Source organism: Symphalangus syndactylus, chromosome 9, assembly GCF_028878055.3.
Source record: "Symphalangus syndactylus isolate Jambi chromosome 9, NHGRI_mSymSyn1-v2.1_pri, whole genome shotgun sequence".
NCBI lineage: Eukaryota > Metazoa > Chordata > Mammalia > Primates > Hylobatidae > Symphalangus > Symphalangus syndactylus.
Window position 1 is genome coordinate 136,435,772 of NC_072431.2, and position 21,081 is coordinate 136,456,852.

At 34.0% G+C, this 21,081-nt stretch overlaps 1 protein-coding gene across 24 annotated transcripts in view; it reads left to right on the forward strand.

Annotated features, from left to right (window-relative positions):
• RFX3 (regulatory factor X3) overlaps positions 1–21,081 on the forward strand; it is a 322,024-nt gene that overhangs the window by 171,028 nt on the left and 129,915 nt on the right. For all 24 annotated transcript variants that reach the window (XR_010113770.1, XR_010113771.1, XM_063609885.1 and 21 more), the window contains one exon: positions 18,661–18,758. Coding sequence is in view for 22 of the 24 variants with exons in the window: in XM_063609885.1 (XP_063465955.1) it covers positions 18,661–18,758 (98 nt within the window). In the remaining 2 variants the exon portion in view is untranslated. The remainder of the gene's footprint in view (positions 1–18,660; positions 18,759–21,081) is intronic.

Consider the following 21,081-nt stretch of genomic DNA (forward strand, 5'->3'; position numbering starts at 1 on the left):
GTGCAATGGTGTGATCTCAGCCCACTGCAACCTCCACTTCCTGGGTTCAACCAATTCCCCTGCCTCAGCCTCCTGAGTAGCTGGGACTACGGGCGTGCAACACCACGCCCGGTTAATTTTTTGTATTTCAGTAGAGACGGGGTTTCACCATGTTGGCCAGGATGGTCTCGATCTCCTGACCTTGTGATCCACCTGTCCCGGCCTCCCAAAGTGCTGGGATTACAGTCGTGAGCCACCATGCCCGGCCTGTTACTTTTTTTACTTAACTGTTTTCTGTAAAATTACTTAAAAGAATTAATTTAAAACAAAAACTTTGTACCTAAAATGAAAAGCCAGCATCTCTTGACATAAATATGATTTATCTTATATTCATAAAACTGAATATAGTAAAAATGAAATAATACTTATGAGATATGACTAGCTGCATTTGCTTAAAAAGACCCAGTCCTAAGACCTGCCTTCTCTTAAAAAGTGAAATTATTCTTCAATAGAACCTTGGTTAAGCTTAAGAAGGCTTCAGTTAACATACTGAGGATTGTAGAACCATATATTGCATGGAGATATCCAAACCTGAAGTCAGCAAATGAACTAATCTACAAGTGTGGTTATGGCCAAATCAATAAGATGCAAATTGCCTTGACAGATAACATTTTGATTGCTCAATCTCTTGGTAAATATGGCATCATCTGCCTGGAGGATTTAATTCATGAGATCTATACAGTTGGAAAGCACTTCAAAGAAGCAAATAACTTCCTGCGGCCCTTCAAATTAACTTCTTCAGGAGTTGGAACGAAGAAAAAGACCGCCCATTTTGTAAAAGGTAGAGATGCTGGCAACAGGGAAGACCAGACAAACAGTCTTGTTAAATGGATGAGCTAAGGTATATCCCGTGATTGTTTTTGTAATCTAGTCAATTACTAAAGTGACTGCTTTCAAATTGGAAAAAAAAAAAAGTGAAATTAGTAATTGTTATAGATGGTAAATGCTGAGACCTTCTCCTTGAAAAAACAGAATGATTTTAAAGAGAATTGAAAATGGGCAGGGTGCAGTGCCTCATGCCTGTAATCCCGGCACGTTGGGAGGCCGAGGCCGGCAGATCATGAGGTCAGGAGATGAAGACCATCCTGCCCAACATGGTGAAACCCCGTCTCTACTAAAAGTACAAAAATTAACTGGGCATGGCAGCGCGCACCTGTGGTCCCAGCTACTCGGGAGGCTGAGGCAAGAGAATCACTTGAACCCGGGAGGCGGAGGTTGCAGTGAGCTGAGATCCTGCCACTACACTCCAGCCTGGGTGACAAAGTGAGACTACGTCTCAAAAAAAAAAAAAAAAAGAAAAGAAAAGAAAATGGAGTTAAGTTTTTAGTATATGACTTATTGTTATTTAATGTCTTGCCTTTGTACTACCAATATCATTATTCCCATATTTGGGGAAACACTGGTATTGTGGGAGGAATTCTAGGATTAGAGTCAGAAGATCTGGAATCACTGCCAGCTGACACCGTGTCTTTGAGTTGTCATTGTATCTTCGTACTTATGTCACTATTTATAAAATGGAGATAAAAGTGCCTACCATTTTTACTTCACCTTAGGATTTTTGCAAAGATCAAATGAAATATTATTGCATATCACTATTAATAATAGTATTAGCACTAGTTTAATAATCATGTATAAGTAAGAAGTTCTGTTATTTAGACTATAGTGCTTTGGCTGCAAACAAATAATTCATTCTCGTAATTTCCAGTTCTATACCCTGAAAGAACCACCATCTTTATTTAACTCTCCTGCAAATATGCATAATATCAGTAGACACCAGGAATAAGTATGAATCTGTATCTATGTATTCACACCAGAAAATACATTTAAAGTACATGTTCTTATGGTCTCTCTAGAGTTGCCAAACTTAATTTTGTGCAGTTAGATATTTTGATGTGCTGCATACATTTATTGATATTTTATGTTTCTGTAGTTTCATTTATTATTAGAAAGACTAGAGGAGCCTCCTTTTACAAAGAACTCTCCTAATACTGCAGTAAGCTTGACATCTTTAGCTCATTTGCTGTTTCTGGTCACCACAGTATTATTTAGTAAATGCTTTTCCCAATAAATTATTACTTAGTTTAGTAGAATCTTAGCATTGGTAGGCTCTGCTAGGACCCAGGGGAAATAATGCTTAAGACAGTGTTATAATCCTGATAAAATGTTACTCACTTTGTAAGAAGTAATGGTTGTTATGTTCCTTTTGATTCACAAAAATAGGTTTATGTACTTTATGTAGTATCTATCCTGTTTTGTCACTGAGAAATTATTCTAAACTAAATCTTTCCTGAGTAACATTCCTGCTCCCAGACATACTCCCCCTCTCGCCTTTGAAACTTGCTTTACTTCTTCCAAGTAGCTTCTGCTCTTTGATGCCAGTCTATTTTGGGAGAAATAAATGGTAGGCATCTAGGGATGATTTATTGAACTAATTCACTTCCATTTAATTCCTCCTTTCTCAGATGGTCACAAGGTCAAGAGAGCCAGGACCCTACTGCTATGTTAGCCTTCATATTATTCTTCTTAAGAAGTTCAAGCATAACACTATTACACTTACGCTGTCCTCACAAGTTAGAGTTGCCTATAGCAATCATGTAGTTTTAGTAAATAATTCCTATAAAGCATAAGTTTCATGTTTAACTGCAACTCTGTATAAGCAGCAGGCTTTTGATGTTTATTGGATTTTAATCTGCTGGAAGCATCTGTTAAAGTCTAATGAAAGAAAACTATATCCAAAGAACTAAGACTTTCTGAAAAACAGAAGAAGCTACACGGTTTATAAGTGATAGGTTCATCTACCACAGGGGCAGTGAGTGAATTTATAATGTAAATAAACAAATTCTATTTTCTACATAAAATGAATTCTGTCATTTAAATTAACAATACACTATTTTCTAATCTTTGACATTCATCACATTCTTTGACATGGAAGTGCTCCCATTCCTGGAAGATTCACAGCAACTTTGTAATTAACATTGAATATCCAAGGAAGTCCTTTGTAAATTAATGTTAAAGATCCAGGGAAACTCCTGGCTCTTGCTCAATAAACACAGTGAGAAAGAATTTAAGTAATATTTTTTCCAACCCCCTTAACCATGCTTTTTGTTCTCTGTGATCCTGTGCTCATAAAGTATAAACATCCTTACCTACAAATTATACCAAACATTCGTAATACTTGTAGAACTTGTTTTTGGCAAGATTTATTAAATAGCCTGTGACTTATAATTTATTTTATTTTACTTTATTTTTGAGACAAGGTCTTGCTCTGTTGACCAGGCTGGAGTGCAGTGGCGCAATCATGGCTCACTGCAGTCTCAACCTCCCGGGCTAAAGCAATCCTCCTGCCTTGGTCCCCTGAGTAGCTGGGACTACAGGTGGGTGTCACCATGCCCAGCTAATTTTTTATTTTTTTTAGAGGCAGGGTCTCCCTATGTTGTCTAGGCTGGTCTTAAACTCCTGGGCTCCAGTAATCCACCCATCTTGGCCTCCCAAAGTTCTTGAAATTTATTTTACTTTTTTTTTTTTCTAAAGAAACAAGGTCTCACTATGTTGCTCAGGCTGATCTTGAACTCCTGGGCTCAAGCAGTCCTCCTGCCTCAGCCTCCCAAAGTGGTGGAATGAGCCATTGTGCTTAGTGCCTACTTTTAACCAAGACTGAAAAAGCTGTTTTCAGGTTTATGATTTCTATTTTCATAACCCTTGCTTACAGAGAAAATCAGTTTTTCCCGTGTGCTTTTTCTTTTCTTGTGTCTTCCATTCTACCATATCCATACTGTGCTTCCGACTTTTTTACTTCTCTTTCCTCAATTGCGTCATTTCCCTATGGTTTTACTGGGCCAGAAATACCACCTGAGTTCTATTCCTTCTCTTTTCTCACAAGGTTACTTTTGTAATTAACCTCCCTGCTGCTACTCTGGATGTCTTACTTCTCCACTGTCCTTTTATTAATAGCTGTTATAATGTGGGTCCTTTTTCCTTCTGTTTCACATTTGGTCAGTCACATAGCAGCCTCTACCATAACTGCTCTAATATCCCATGTTTTTAATCTGCTAAGAGCTCTCATATTTCTTGTAGGTCTATTAAAATGATCTTAATATAGTTTTTTGACATTTCTGAAAACTAAGGTTTGAAATGTTTGGTGCCAACCAAATGTGTAAGAAATGCTCTTCTGTGTGAGAGGCAATGAAGGCCTTGACATAATAAAGAAACTTTTACAAAGAGACTAGTATTGTTCTTAGCTGATTAATAAGCTTAACAATTATAAATGAACTCATTTACTATTGAAAAGGATTTCTGTTTTGAGGTGTGATTCATTTTATTTTTCTTGAAGCCTATCCAAAATAACATATTGTATAAATTTGTCCTTAAAATATACTAATTGATTCTGTTGAGCTAGCACATTTTCCTGTGGTATATAATTTGTTTTCGTATTCACATTTTTATAAATAATACAAATTAAAAAAAAGTACACAAAATTAGCAAATGCATTTGTAATAGAAATTTGAATAGTAATACGAGGTGCTTCCATATATTTAAATATGCATCAGTAAGAGAGTGCTAAGTTTTTTAATTCATCTAGTGTTTATGAATGTAAATACGTCATGCATATATTTCTATTTGGGGGATAATTTTTTTTCCCTTCAGTTGACAGAATAAATTCTGGTATAGAATGTTATTACAGTCAGACTTCATTGCTGCCAACATACTGATGTGTACTAGGTAACCATTTAAAAATTAACTCAAGGTCATTTTAAACCTGATATGGTCAGGTCATTTTAATTCATTGAACACTTAATTATTGAAATTGCAGATTATTCCTGCTAATTCCACCTTTGTCCTTCTCTTTTCAGTTCACATTTTGCCCATTTCACGTTTTTTTTAAATTTTAAAGTAGAGAAAAATATTTGTTTTCTTTGGAAATACTTCCGGGAATTTATTTTGGGAAAGGCAATGAAACTGAGATGATTAATTTCATAGAGAGTTTATTTAATTGTCTCTTCTCTAAGTGCTTAGATAGTACAAACAGTAAACGTGTCAGTCTAAAGACTTCACAAAGATGGGTAGAAAATAAAATTATTGGGGATGGTAATGAAATGACTACAAGATGCTGGTTTCCCCATCTCTTTTAGAAGTGCTAACCTGAATAGTTCTTGCACTAAGATAATGGCAACTAAAATAGAAAATAAGCTTTAATAGATAACTTAGTAAATATTTGAACAAAAATTAATGTTTAACATAGTAGCAACTAATATTTGAACAGTTTGAATCACAATTGATCATTTTAGAGAGAGAAAATAGCATGCAACTTTACTTTAAAATTTCACCTTTGGTTTTTAATGATACGCTAATGGTATTAAAAGTGATCATATCAGTTCACTTTGAAAAAATAAACATTTTTTTCATTATTTAAAAAAATGCACATCCCCATTTAGAAGATTCTATCAATTTTATAATATTCTCTGGGCATTGTTTGTTATTGAATAATTATTAAATATAGTGTGTTTGCCCTGTGCTGGACTCTGGGAACATACCAACAAATATAAAAAATGTTCCTGCTCTATATATGCACTTGGGCCAGGGCTAGGGATGGGCTGGAATTCTCTTATTCTCATTTCCCATCTTGTGTCTGGTTGTATACATCCTGATAGACTGGCTCGGTGGTCACAGTTCTGTTCCTGGACCTGACTGACTTGCCTTTGGGTAGAAGAGAGCATATCTATGGCTTTCCAATCCACCTTTACTATTATAACAAAGGCATAGCCTCACTGCCTAAACAGCAACAACACCAACAACAACAAAACAAATAACAAACTCTAAACTAAAAACTAGGGCAAAGAAAAGGTTCTTGAGGCTCTTAACTTCTTAACTTCTCACTGGTAGAATGAGATATGTATACATAAGATACTTTCCCTTTTTTGGTTCCTCTTTTCATTGTTTGCCCTTTTTTAATCCCTCTTTACTTCCTGCATTATCTTTTACCTTTGAAAAAAATCCCTTCTCAAATTACAAGCAGTATGCCCAATTCCATTTCTTACCTTCACCAAATTGTTTCAAGGGCCTCGTAGGCCCAGATTCTTAAAGGATGGCAGAAAAACCATACATATCAGATGATATGGTTTGGCTCTGTGTCCCTACTCAAATCTCACCTTGAATTGTAATAATCCCCATGTGTCAAGGGTGGGACCGGGTGGAGATAATTGAATCATGGGGGCAGTTTCCCCCATGCTGTTCTCATGATAGTGAGTGAGTTCTCATGAGATCTGATGGTTTCATAAGGGGATTTCCCCTTCGCTTGGCATTCTTTCTTCTTCCTGCCGTCATGTGAAGAAGGTCTTGTGTTTGCTTCCCCTTCTGCCATGATTGGAAGTTTCCTGAGGCCTCTCAAGCCCTGTGGAACTGTGATTTAATTAAACCTCTTTCCTTTATAAATTACCCAGTCTCGGGTATTTTTTGATAGCAGTGTGAGAATGAACTGATACACTGGATAATAATAAAAATGGTGTTACCTCCAAAATATGCTGTAATTCAGTATTTTCACTATTTAATTTGGTCTTCCATTCACTTTGTCAGTTTGTTAACTTGGTAGGTAGTGTAAAGAATTATGCCCTATTTATATAGTACAACTATACAGTTGTACTGTAAAGTCTCCATGTGATCAAGAGACATATTTATATATTGCTGTCCTAGACGAGTTAGCTAGCATTTATCCAGATTTTTTTTCCAAGATTCTTGACATTTTCCCAGTTTCATTTCTATTTTAATTATAGAATCTTATGATTTTAAGGGACCCTTGATGAACATTTATTGTGCACATTTATGGCGGAAACCAAATGGGATCTAAAGATGAAATTTGTGCAGACATAAAGAGAAGACTCTTGTTTATGAAGTATTTCATAATTTCACCAATTATTCAAGATGTATTATAATTGTCATACAGCCCTAAACCATGATTTGTGTCTAAACTTAATTGCTTTGGATCCTCACAGTAACCCTTTTGATAGATTAGATATCATTTTTATTTTATACACAAGGAAATCATTGCTTAAAGAAATAACTGACTACCCTAATATCCAGTATCAGCACAAGAACCTCTTAATTTCAAGTAACCAATTTTTCCACCTCACCATATTGGCCACCATGAAGGAAACCAGTTGAGAATCTGAATTACTACTAAGCTATGTGCTACCACCTGTGTATTCATAAATCCTGAGAGCAAAATGAAAGAAATAGTCTCTTGTGGGATAAAATAAGTTACAGAAGACCTTTTAGAGAAACTAATTTTTTAAATATATATTATAGTTGTGCATATTTCGGGGATACATGTGTTATTTTGATACACATATGCAATGTGTACTGAACCAGTCAGTGTAGTTGGGATATCCATCACCTCAAACATGTATCTTTTCTTGGTATTGGGAACATTACAATTCTTCTAGCTATTTTGAAATATATAATAAATTATTGTTAACTACAATTTCCCTACGGTACTACCAAATACTAGAACTTACTACTTTTATCTAACTGTATTTTTGTATCCATTAACCAACTTCTCTTCATCCTCCCTTCCTCATTTCCCTTCCCAGCCTCCAGTGAAATTTGGTTCTAATATAAGCAATTAAATAAAAATTCTCTCTAAATACTGCTTTCCTGCGTGCCACAAATTTTATGTTGTGTTATTATCTTTAAATTCAAAATATGTTCTAATTTCTGTTGTAATTATAACTGCAAAAATAAAAATATTATGTTGTTTAAAAATTTAGAAAAGTAGAGAAACTAAATTTTTAATTAGGCCTCAAAGGAAATAGTGGATTTCTATTGGTTGATGAGATAATTTGTGTAGAGAAAACAATATAAGCGATGAGAAGGTAGCAAGAATGTACAAGATTTTAATGGATTATTATAAAGGAGCAGAGAGGCTATGTTTGAAAATATCCATCAAGGTTTACATATTATTAATGAAATGATTTTGTGTCCTGGTTATTTTGTTTTTATCTAAAATATGGTTGGGATGCACTTAATAATTTAAACAGAGGCATTATATTATGAGAAAAGTGAGTATTTTTGAAAGTGCTAAAGATCTGTCTCCTACTATTAAATATAGTATTTGTATTTTTTTCTATAGATGCTTTGTCAGGTTACGGAAATTTCTCTCTATCCTTATCTTACTGAGTGTGTGTGTGTGTGTGTGTGTGTGTGTAATCATGAATGGACGTTGAGTTTTGTCAAATGCTTTTCTGGCATTTATTGAGGTGATCATGTGTTTTTCTCTTTTATATTGTAAATATGGTAGATTGTATTTGTGGGTTTTTAAATATTAAACTGGCATTGCATTCTTAGGTTAAACCCTACCTGATTATGATGTATTGTCTTGTAAATATATTATTAGATTAGATCTACTTATATTTTGTTAAAGATTTTTGCATTTAGGTTTATGAGAGACATTAGTTTGTAGTATTCTTTTCTTGTAACGTCTTTTCCAGTTTGGGTCTCACTTTTAGGCTAGCCTCATAAAAACAGTTGGGAGAGGTTCTGTTGTTCTCTGTTTTTTAAAACATTTGTGTTAGATTGGCAATTTTTTTCTTCTTGACATGTTTCCTACAATTTACCAGTGAAGCCATCAGGGCCTGGAGTTTCCTCCGTGGGAATAAATTCAAGTTTACATATATGATTTGGGATTGGGTATTTTGGGGCCAGTTTTGGTCTTTTGTGTCTTTTATAAACTTTGTCCATTTCATCTTAGTTGTTGAATTTATTGACACTACATTGTCTTTATTATCACCTTTTTAAAGATGTATAGTGACGTTTCCCCTTTCATCCTTGGAATTTGTAATTCGTGTCTTCTTTTTCTCTTTGATAAGTCTGCCTTGCTGTTTATGGTTTCAACTTTTTTTTCTGTTTTCAGATTTTTGTTTATTTTATTAACTTCTTTCCTTCCTTCCTTCCTTCCTTCCTTCCTTCCTTCCTTCCTTCCTTCCTTCGTTCCTTCCTTCCTTCCTTCCTTCCACTTATTCTAGGTTTGATTTATTCTTCAATTTTTAACACAAAGTGGAAACTTAGGTTATTGCCTTAGATTTTTTCCCCCTAAAATATATATTTAAAGTTATAAATTTCCCTCTATGCGAGGCTCTGGCTGCACTCTGAAAATTATGATATATTTTCGGTAACATTCAATTCAATACATTGTCTAATTTCCCTTGTGATTTCTTCATGATATAAACCATAGATTATATTAATAAGTATATTGTTCATTTTACCAATATTTTGGACTTTTTAAGATATTTTTTTGTCCTCGATTTCGAATTTAATGTTTTTGGTCAGAGAGCATGCTCTGTATTGTTTTAATACGTTTACATTTGTTGGGACTTGTTTTATTCCTCATTGTTTGAACTTTCATGATGCATGTTCATGTGCATCAGAGCTTGCCTGTTCTGCTGTTGTTATATAGATTATGACGTGAAAGTCATTTTGGTGAAGTTGATTGATAATTTCTGTATTCTCAATGATTTTCTGTCTTTTTTGCGTATCAACTATGGAAAAAAGAACGCTGAAGTCCCCGGTTGAAACTGGATTTTAAAATTTTCTTTCCGTTATGTCAGTTTTTGCTTCATGTATTCTGAAACTCTGTCTTTAGGAGCAAACACATATAGGATTTATTATTTGTTGATATTTTTCTTAATGAAATATTTCTCTTTTCCTCTGGTAATATTCTTTGTCCTGAAGTCTACTTTGACTGATATTAGTATAGCCAGTCCATTTTTTCTTATAATTGGCATTTGCAAGATTTATCTCTTTACATCCTTTTATTTTCAACCTGTTTCTGTATATTTAAAGTGTGTTTTGGTGGATAGCATATAATTGGATCTCACCCATTTTTACCCACTCTGACAATTAGGATATGAATCTTATAGATTCCAAGTAATTATTGATATGGTTGCATTTAATTCTAGTGTCTTGTTGTTTGTTTTTTATTTGTCCCATCTGTTCTTTTATTTCCTTTATTTTTGCTTTCTATTAGATTTATTCAGTGTTTTCTAGTATGACACGCTATATTATTTTTTTCTTTAGTATTCAACGATTTAAAAAATATGTATTTATCACAGTCTGTGTTCAACCAATAATTTACCACTAAATATATATGAATATTATAAAAGAGTATTTTCAATTCCCTCTTCTGTCCTTTGTGCTATTTTTGTCATTCATGCATTTCACTTCTACATATCTTGTAAGCCCCATTAGGCATTGTTATTATTTTTGATCTGCATAGTCAGAAAAGTAAAAGATAAGAAAACAAAAAATCCCTGTAACTTTTTACAGAAGAGTAAAAGATAACAAAAAATCCCTATAACTTTTTACTGAAAAGTAAAAGATAACAAAAAATCCCTATAACTTACCTAAAAATTTATTATTTCTGGTGTTTCTCATTTCTTTATGTAGATCTGAGTTTCTGTCTAGTATTCTTTTTCTTCAGTCTGAAGAACTTCTTTTCTCATTGTCTTCATTGGCTGTCTGCTGGAGAAGTATTTTTGTTTGTCAGAAAAAGGATCCTCTCTTCATTTTTGAAGGCTATTTCAGTGGTTATGGAAATTTAGTTTGAAATATTTTTTCTCTCACTACTTTAAAACTGTTATTTTTTTGTCTTAGACTTGCATTATTTTTGACTGAGAAGTTTTCAGTCATTCTAATATTTGCTGCCTGGTATCTATCTTTTTTTCTGTCTGCTTAATTTTTTTCTCTTTATTACTGGGGCTAGCCTATTAATTATAATGCACTTTTGTTTAATGTTCTTTATTTATTTTTTTTAAATGTTTTTTGGTAGAGATGGGGTCTTGCTGTGTTGTCCTAGCTAGTCTTAATTTCCTGGCCTCAGTTGATCCTGCTACTTTGGCTTCTTTGTCTGTACATTGATGATGTTCTTCTATTCATGTTTATCATTTCAATCGAATTTGGAAAAAGAAATCTACCACTATTTTTTATTTTATTTTATTTTATTTTATTTTATTTTATTTTATTTTATTATTATTATACTTTAAGTTTTAGGGCACATGTGCACAATGTGCAGGTTTGTTACATATGTATACCTGTGCCATGTTGGTGTGCTGCACCCATTAACTCATCATTTAGCATTAGGTATATCTCCTAATGCTATCCCTCCCCCCTCCCCCCACCCCACACCAGTCCCCGGAGTGTGATGTTCCCCTTCTTGTGTCCATGTGTTCTCGTTGTTCAATTCCCACCTATGAGTGAGAACATGGGGTGTTTGATTTTTTTGTCCTTGCAATAGTTTACTGAGAATGATGATTTCCAGTTTCATCCTTGTCCCTACAAAGGACATGAACTCATCATTTCTTATGGCTGCATAGTATTCCATGGCGTATATGTGCCACATTTTCTTAATCCAGTCTATCGTTGTTGGACATTTGGGTTGGTTCCAAGTCTTTGCTATTGTGAATAGTGCCGCAGTAAACATACGTGTGCATGTGTCTTTATAGCAGCATGATTTATAGTCCTTTGAGTGTATACCCAGTAATGAGATTGCTGGGTTAAATGGTATTTCTAGTTCTAGATCCCTGAGGAATTGCCACACTGACTTCCACAATGGTTGAACTAGTTTACAGTCCCACCAACAGTGTAAAAGAACCACTCTTTATTCAATATGTTTTCTGTTACTTCTCTGTCTGGGACTACTAAATACTGTCCCCTAGTTCATTGATACTTTATTTCTCATCATTTCTTTTTTGCCTCTGTTCTTCATGGTAGGTAGATTTTATTGCTAAGCTTTCATTTTAAGTGGTCTTTTCTTCATTGTATTATCTGCTTTTAATCCTAACCAGTGAAATTTTAATTTTAGATATTGTATTTTCCTACTCTACAAATAGTACTTGGTTCTTCTTTGTAGCTTCTTTCTTTTTTTCTCATCATGTTCATGTTTTCCCTTAATTCATAAGGCTATTCATAATAGCTGTTTTAAAGTTTCTGCCTGCTAGTTCATTTATACCATTTCAAAGTCCATTTCTATTGATTGATTTTTCTCCTGATTACAGGTCACACTTCCCTGCTGCTTTATATGTCTAATTTTGTTTTTCATTGTGTGCTAGGCATTATGATTCTTACGGTATTGTAAGTCTGGATTTTGCTGTCTTCCTTTAAACATATTACATTTTGTTTTAGGTAGTCAGTTACACTGCTTGCAATTCAGACATTGTCAAGCCTTGTTTTTTAGCTTCATTAGGATGAGCCTAAAGTTGTCTTTACTCTAGAGCCAGTACAGCCCTACTACTAAGGCTTTACCCCTTCTGGTATATCTACAGAATGCCCTAGGTGTTCACTAAAGTCTTACCACTATGGGTAGTCACGTCTTAAAACATCTCTGCACCTTACACGTGTGCAGTTCGGAAAGTGATGAGAGATTCTCTTGGGTCTGTTGCTGTCGTTTTCTCTAATGCCTTCTCTAATACTCTGCTCCCACATTTCAGCTGCCGTTAAGCCTTCCCATTTCTAATCTTTGTTTCCTTATCTCAGTGAGACCACCGTTCTGTCCTAGTTTTTGTGTTCCTGTTCCACAATGTGGAAAATGGTTCTAGGTCAGAAGCCAGGATCATGGCAGGATTCACCTTGTTTGTGTCCGTTCTCTTAAGGATCACCATCTTATGATGCCTTTTGTCACATGACTGAAAACATTATTTTACATATTTTGTCAAGTTTTCTGTTTGTTTCATGTGGCAGGGCATTTCCAGTAGTATTTACTCCAGCATGGCCTGAAGTGGAAGTCTTATAAACTTTCAATATGTTTTAATATGATGTGTAAGGTGTTTAATGTGTAAGGTGCAAAGATGTTTAAGATGTGATCAGGCATAGTGATAAGACCTTAAGTATGATTTTATGTTTAATATGATTTTAATATGTACATAATATATTCATTTTCACTTAAAAAATCTAAGAGCAATATAAATATGCAGAATAAACGATGATAGTTTTTTCACCCCTCTCACCTCTTTTCATGTCACTCAGCAGAGTTACCGTTTTTAGAAGTTTGGTGTATATCCTTCTATTCTTGTTTATATGAATTTGTATACACATATGAACATATATGCTGATATGTATATATATATATATGCACACACACATACACACATTTTATTTGTTTATGTTTATATATTCATAAATTTATTTTTGTAAACACAAAGCTTAATCATAATGTAAGAATAAGTATTGTTCCACAACATAGTTTTTAAACTTAGTAATATGTATTGGCAATCTTGCTACTAAAATACATATATATCTTACTTTATTCTTTTATATCAGCCATGTATTCTATGGAATGGTTGAACTAACATTCACTTGATAATGTCATATTTCATCATTGTTAAGGTTTTCCTTTTTCTTATAAATTAAATATTTTTTGAAATTTTTTTGTACAGCAACTCTTCAGATATTGAGTTTTCTTGTTGAATAAATTCACAAAAATGTCAAATGATGTGCCTGTTTATAAATTACCGTTAAATTGCCTAAAGAACCTATTTATATTACTACTAACTATATGTAAGCATGCTTGTTTTCTTAAAATATTGTCTTTAATTAATATAATCCCTTTGGTAATTTTTATAGTTCTAGAGAGTAAAAAGTAGTTTTCATTTGAAGTTATCTGATTACGTTTAATGTTGAGCTTTTAACATTTACATTTATTGTTCATCTATAATTTTAATTTTGTGACTCACCCACCTATGTTCTAACATGTTTTAGTTCCTTTTTTATTGATTTATAGGGAGTATTTATATATGTGGGATACTATACCTTATTAAGTATGTTGCAAACTATTTATTCAATTATGTGTCTAGATTTTGTACTTTGTTTATGTTGTTAGTTGTCCTAAACTGTCTTTGTTGTTGTTGTTGTTGTTGTTAGTTCAAATCTGACTGGCTTTTATGGCATCTGGCTCTTGAATGTTTCTAGGGAGGTTTCTTCATTTCTAGTCTATAAATATTGGCGTGATTTTATTTTATTCTATTCATTTTTATATTATTTAATTAAACTAGTATATGTTTATATATTTACATATATATGTGCATACACACTTTAAAAAAAAGATTTTAGTTTCTTGAGAACACTTCATTTTTCTAAAGCACCTGTAGTATTACTGCAAAATTGAGAGGAAGGTAGAGAGATTTCCATAAAACCCCTCGATTCACACATGAATAGCCTCTTCCATTATAAACATTCCCCACCAGAGAAGTACATTTGTTATAACTGATGAGCCTACATTGACACATCATTATCACCCAAAGTCTAAAATTTATATTAGAGTTCATTCTTGGTGTTGTACATTCTATGGCTTTGAACAAATGTATAATGACGTGTATCCACCATTACAGTATCATGCAGAGTAATTTCACTGTTCTACAAATCCTGCGGGCCCTGCCTGTTCATCTCTCCTTTCCCCCAGTGGCTGGCAGCCACTGATCTTTTTACTGTCTCTGTCATTTGGCCTTTTCCAGAGTGTCAGATAGTTGAAATCCTACAGTATGTAGCCTTTTCAGATTACCTTCTTTCACTTGCTCATATGCATTCAAGTTCTCTCATGTCATTTCATGGGTTGGTAGTTCATTTCTTTTCAGTGCAGAATAATATTCCATTATTGGAATTAATGAAAACAATATTTCATTGTTTTGATGTGTAGTGCAGTTTATTCTTCCATCCACCTTCTGAAGGACATCTTGGTTGTTACCACGTTCTGGCAATTAGGAATAAAGTTCTTATAAATGTGTATGCTTGCTTTTGTGTATACATAAGTTTACAACTCCTTGGGTAAATACCAGGGAACGGGATTACTGGATCATATGACTAGATTATGTTTAGTGTTGTTAGAAACTACCAACTGCCTTCGCAAGTGTCTGTACCATTTTCCATCCCTCCCAGCAATGAATGAGAGTTTCTATATTTCTCACATCCCTACTAGCATTTAGTATTGTCAGTGTTCTGGATTTTGGCCATTCTAATTCAGCATTTTAGATTTTGGTATCTTATGATGGGAGAATATTTTCATATCCTTATTTGTCATCTGTATTAAGGTCTTTGCCCCTTTTGAAATCAGCTTTTTTTTTTTCTTATTGTTGCGTTTTAAGAGCTCTTTGTAAATTTTGGATAACAATCCTTAATCAGATCAGTATTGCAAATATTCTCCCCCAGTTTGTGGCTTGTGTTTTCATTTTCTTCACAGTGTCTTTCAAAGTAGAAATTTTCCATTTTAATGAAATCCAGCTTGTGAATTATTTGTTCCATGAATTAGACCTTTCGTGTTATATCTAAAAAGACATCACCAAACCCAAGGTTATCTAGATTTTCTATACATTTTTTTAATGGGATTATCAATCTTTCTCAAAATTTTGGATGCTCATTTGTCTTTGGTTTTGCTTATTATATTTTTAACCTTGCAAGCAGGTTTACAATTTTATTTAAAAGTATTTTTATCACTTCTGAATTTTGTAGTGAGGAAAATTTTTCATAATTCCAAGTAAAAAGGAATATATTCCTTTTTTATTTTATGTCATGATGTATCATACTTGAATGATCTTCAAATTTATTCTATATTGTTAAGTTTAAGAAGCAAGGTTTAGAACAGTATGTATAAAATGCTGTGTTTTTTCTTAGAATGAGGTGTGTATGTATTCACACGTGGATGCTTCTATACACATTCATACACATTTGCATGTATGTCTAAAAAGATATAGAGAAAAAGAAAGGCAATTAAAGGATAAACCTAAAAATAGTGAAAATGGTTGCCTATGGGGGGTGCAGGGGGCAGTAAGTATGATAGAAGCAACAGGGATGAAAGGAGGATCATCTGTCCAAATATATTCCTTGTTTTATAGTTTTGGCTTTGGAACCACATAGATATTTCATGTAATCATAAAGCAAAATTAAATCAAAATTAAATACAGCAAATCCTAAAATTAAAAAGAAAATTAAACCCATGAATTTAACTGTGTATCAAGCTGATGACTTATTTTAAGTGACTTTATAGTAATACAATTATACATCTCTAGGGGCGTATATCTTAAGGGCAGAAAAATTGAAGGAAACAAACAATATTTGATAATCAAATATTAGTAACATATTTTTATTTTGAAACCATAAAATTTCATGCAAATAAGTAATCATGTTAAAATCTCTAGTAACCAAAATTTGTATCATAAGAGCAAAGATGGACAAATATATCCAAGATATATTTAATTTGTATATATTTAAAATTCAATGAAAAAATTACTATGAATTTATGATACGTATTTTTATCCTTCAAAAAATATGTGTATTTCTAGCTTTGTTCAATGAAAAGACCTAGAAATATGAATAGCATCCTAGCAGCACGCATTAATGGGTCCCAAATGTAGTCTTTGAATACCATTTTCCACTAAGAAGAGCCAGGGCTTTTTTGAAGAAATGTCTGATCCCAGATCTTGAGTAGGAGATATGACATAAGCCTGGAACATCTTGTTATAACAGAAAGTAGCAGAGTTAAAAAAGATGGTGGGGTTATGTCATAGGAACCGGCTAGAAGAGACTACCATTGGCCAACAATGGGACAATTTTAGCAAGAAAAAAAGATTGCTAGGATTGAAAATCATTAAATATGTTCAAAAGCTGAGGATCATAAGGATACAAACAAAAACAAAATAAAAAACCACACCGATCACCTCTGGAGGGTACTGGGGGGAATAAAGTCATTTTCAGTACTGTAATATAAAAAGAATCATGTACTTATCCTATTCTTCCCATAAAAACTTGATTTCAAAGTAACTAAATAATTAGTGAGAGGAATTTATTCTTTATAAAAGGATTTTGCTAATAAATGAAGAAAGAATAATAGACTACCGCAAGTTTACAACCTTTATTTATTAACATAGTATCTGTAGGAAATGATCATCAATGGCTACTAATATCCTCAGGTGAAACGTGGATAGGGAGCAGGATACTATTAATAGATAGACCCAGCTGACAACATATGACTCCACTAGTCAAACTTAACATTGCAGAGGGACAGCTAGTTGTTATATGTCAACTGATATGGTACAATATGAAGTACACAACTTTTAAAAAATTGAACTTGTTCAAGCCCCAACATATACCAGTTTATACAGCATACATGAAATAGAGGAACATATTAAATGACATTTCAGGATGCTGTTTATCAAATCTAGATGCCAGAAATTCTCCAAGATACATGACCCAGTTTCTTGAATAAGTAATAGACGGGAAATAAAAAGGATGAGGGAACTTGGAGATTCAAAGAGAAAGAAAATATCAACCCAAATGCATTATTATGTAGACGATGTTTGGATCTTACTTTGAAAAACCCAATAATACAGTGATTGGACTCTTCAGGGAAATTTTAACAATGACTGAGTTTTAGATGATGTTAAGGAACAGTTAGTGTTTATATGTGATATTATTGTGTTCATGCTAAAAACAATTCCTATCTCTTAGAAATACAAATGAAAATATTTACCAGTGAAATGATATAATCTCTGGAATTCCTTTTTTTTTTTTTTTTTTTGAGACAGATTTTTGCTCTTGTTGCCCAGGCTGGAGTGCAATGGCACAATCTCGGCTCGCTGCAACCTCTGCCTCCTGGGTTCAAGTGATTCTCCTGTCTCAGCCTCCCAAATAGCTAGAATTACAGGCATGCACCACCATGCCTGGCTAATTTTGTATTTTTAGTAGAGACGGGGTTTCATCATGTTGGTCAGGAGGCTGGTCTTGAACTCCTGACCTCAGGTGATCCAGCTGCCTCCACTTCCCAGAGTGCTGGGATTACAGGGGTGAGCCACCACAGCCGGCCTTCTGGAATTGCTTTTAAATAATCCTGTGAAGGGGATAAACAGAAAAGATCATTTATCTTGGATGACAAGTACATAGGGTTATTACAGGATTTTTTACACATTTGTGTGTTTGAAATTTTCTATTATGAATTGTTCTTAATTTTAAAAAATCAGCTTTATTATTTTTTATTAAACTGGAATAGAATTTCATAAGTTACCAAAATAAGAACTTTCTTTTTTTTTTTTTTTTTTGAGACAGAATCTCACTCTGTCACCCAGGCTGGAGTGCAGTGGCGCAATCTTGGCTCACTGCAACCTCCACCTCCCGGGTTCAAGCAATTCTCCTGCCTCAGCCTCACGAGTAACTGGGACTACAGGTGCATGCTGCCACGCCCGGCTTATTTTTTGTATTTTAGTAAAGACGGGGTTTCACCGGGTTGCCCAGGCTGGTCTTGAAGTCCTGAGTTCAGGCAATCTGCCCACTTTGGCCTCCTAGAGTGCTAGGATTACAGGCGTAAGCCACTGTGCCTGGCCAAGAACTTTCATAATTTTAAACCTGAACAGTTGAAATGTGTCTATACATTTATACTTGCAGGAATGTTACAGAATTTATTCAGCATAAATGTTGTAGTTGCTCTGGAACCAACAGGTGCTTATCTTAAAACTATGGCATGAATCTAATAGTTTTTCTTATAAGCCATTCTCACATTTATCAGTAATACCAGAGAAACCTTTGAGGTAGATTTAATGCTCTGTATTCTTCCTATCATACCTACCTCTTACCAAGGTCCTAATATTTGTTTTTCAGGTACAGCAGGTACAGACTGTGCAGCAGGTACAACATGTCTATCCAGCTCAGGTGCAGTATGTGGAAGGAAGCGATACTGTCTATACCAATGGAGCAATGTAAGTTTATATGTGGAAGTCGTTTTAATTCCCCCCACTCAGAGAAAAATAATGTACTTTTGAACATTTCCCCCATTCCCAGATTGTTTCCTTGTTTTCAAAGTAATTTTCTACTAGAACAGAGTTATTGAAATTAAGCTGATGTTTAGAGCTTTTGTCTATATTTATTAAGAATATGTGCCCATTTTCCTTTCACTTAACCCCATAGGATATTTTAAATTGTTGAAAGTCTTATGCCCTTTAATAGTTCTTCTTATGTAGAGAAAAAATGTATATACCCCTTGTTAGTGATATCTGTATTTTAATGATAGCTTCTAAACTCTATGCCTTTTGTTTTTATATACGAGGTCAATTTTTATGTGATATGTTTGCATGTAAATGAATATAAAACTAGTATATTAGGAGTTTAGGATTTTTGAACATCTTGAAAATAAGATATTCCACATAAAAATGCCTGATAATAAGTCTGACTTTCCTATCTAAACCTGCCCCCTGCCCGAAACCAGCTTATCTCTTTTGCATCAACAATAATATAAATTTGTAAATTTATTTTATTTGGGCTTCTTAGCTACTTTGGAATAAGATGCAGAATGTTATTATAAATAAAGGAACTAAGAATTATTGTAAGTCGTGAAGATTGTTTCCAAATTGGGTTTTTTGTTTGCAACCCGTTGGCTTCCTTGGTTAACTTAAAATGAATTCAGGTTCTCTCACTGACTCTTCTGCCCACCTCCCATCAATGTTGGTATACCCCGGAATGATAACCTCTGCTCTCTTTATTCTTACTACATCTGCTCTTTCCTTGAGTGTTTTCATTTATTTCTGTGATGTCAACCTATAAGTTCCATGAAGGCAGGACTTTTTTTGTTTTTATTCACTACTGTAATAACTCTTAACACCAGAAGTATGCATGACATGTGAGTTCAGTTGTTGTTATCTATTATTATTATAACTAAAAACAGAATTCTGGTTAACTTTGTATTTGTTTTATAATTGTGACCAATGTACTTAAATATTCTGAGCTTTTTGTTACTGTTACCATGGAAGTGGAAGGAGAATAATCTCACTCTTACTGAGTTTTTGTAAGGATACAAGCAAATATATTTGAAGTACCTAATACAGAGCCTGGTACATAATAGATGATATAAAACTGGAAGCTTTTCATTGACTCTGACTTCTTTCTTTTCTTACTATATTTGGTCACTGAATCTACCCACATCACTACTGCCTAACACTACCTCCATTACCTACAAAATAAAATCTAGCTTTCCATACTGGCATTCTCCCCATTCCTACCTCCCTAGCCTTATTTTCTACCTTTTAGGCATAACCAACTTTGTGCATTTTTCCCCAAATATTCCCCTTTCATACTTCTATGTTTTTGGACATGTTGTTTTCTCTGCTGAAATAGCATTCTCTGTGTTCTCTCCTTTCCTCCCAGTCTCCCTAAACCCAGTCTAATGTGATCTTTATTGACAGACATGTCACTCCCTTCTTTGTGACATGGACCCTGACTCTCCTTCTCTGTAGTTAGCTTATCCTTCCCTGATAAAGGTCAGCATTATCCCCTGACTTTTGCTTACAGCATTGTACTATGAAAGCTTCTTTATGTTTCCTATAGTATTAAGAACTCTCCCTGAATGGGAACTTGGCATTTTGTTTTATTTACATTTGCTTAGGTGATTGGCACATAATAAAGTCAGTAAATTTCTGTTACCTTATTAAATCTATACCTCTTTACATATTTTAGACATACTGCGACTATTTTTCACTCTACTTATTTGTTGTATAGGTCCAGGGCCCCCTGGAGCATGATTTTGGAATCTTCACCATAAACTTAAACTACTGTTGGCATTTATACCAAATGAAAAAGACGCCTGCCACTTCGACCTTTATGCTCTCAGGGAAAATAAATGGCTTTCTAGACACTGCTAGAGGTCACCCAGTTGTCAGTTGTCATTTCATCTTTGTCTGTGACAAGTAGTAATGGTCACCGGCAGGGGAATGTGAGAATGGGAGTTTGTAGCTTTCATGTCTGTTGTGGTAGAATGTGACAAGGGAAAAGGGCAGTTGAAATGGGTATTGAGAGAGTTAATTGTATAGTACCTATCACAGTTATTTCTCATTTTGTACTGGTCCAAGCTAAGTTAGAGAGATTAGTCTGTTACCAGTTGAGCCGAAAATCTGAAATCCAAAATACTCCCAAATCTGAAACTTTTTGAGCACCAACATAATGCTCAAGGGAAATACTCATCGTGCATTTCAGATTTTAGATTTTCAGCTTAAGGATGCTCAACTGGTAAGTATATAATGCAAATATTTC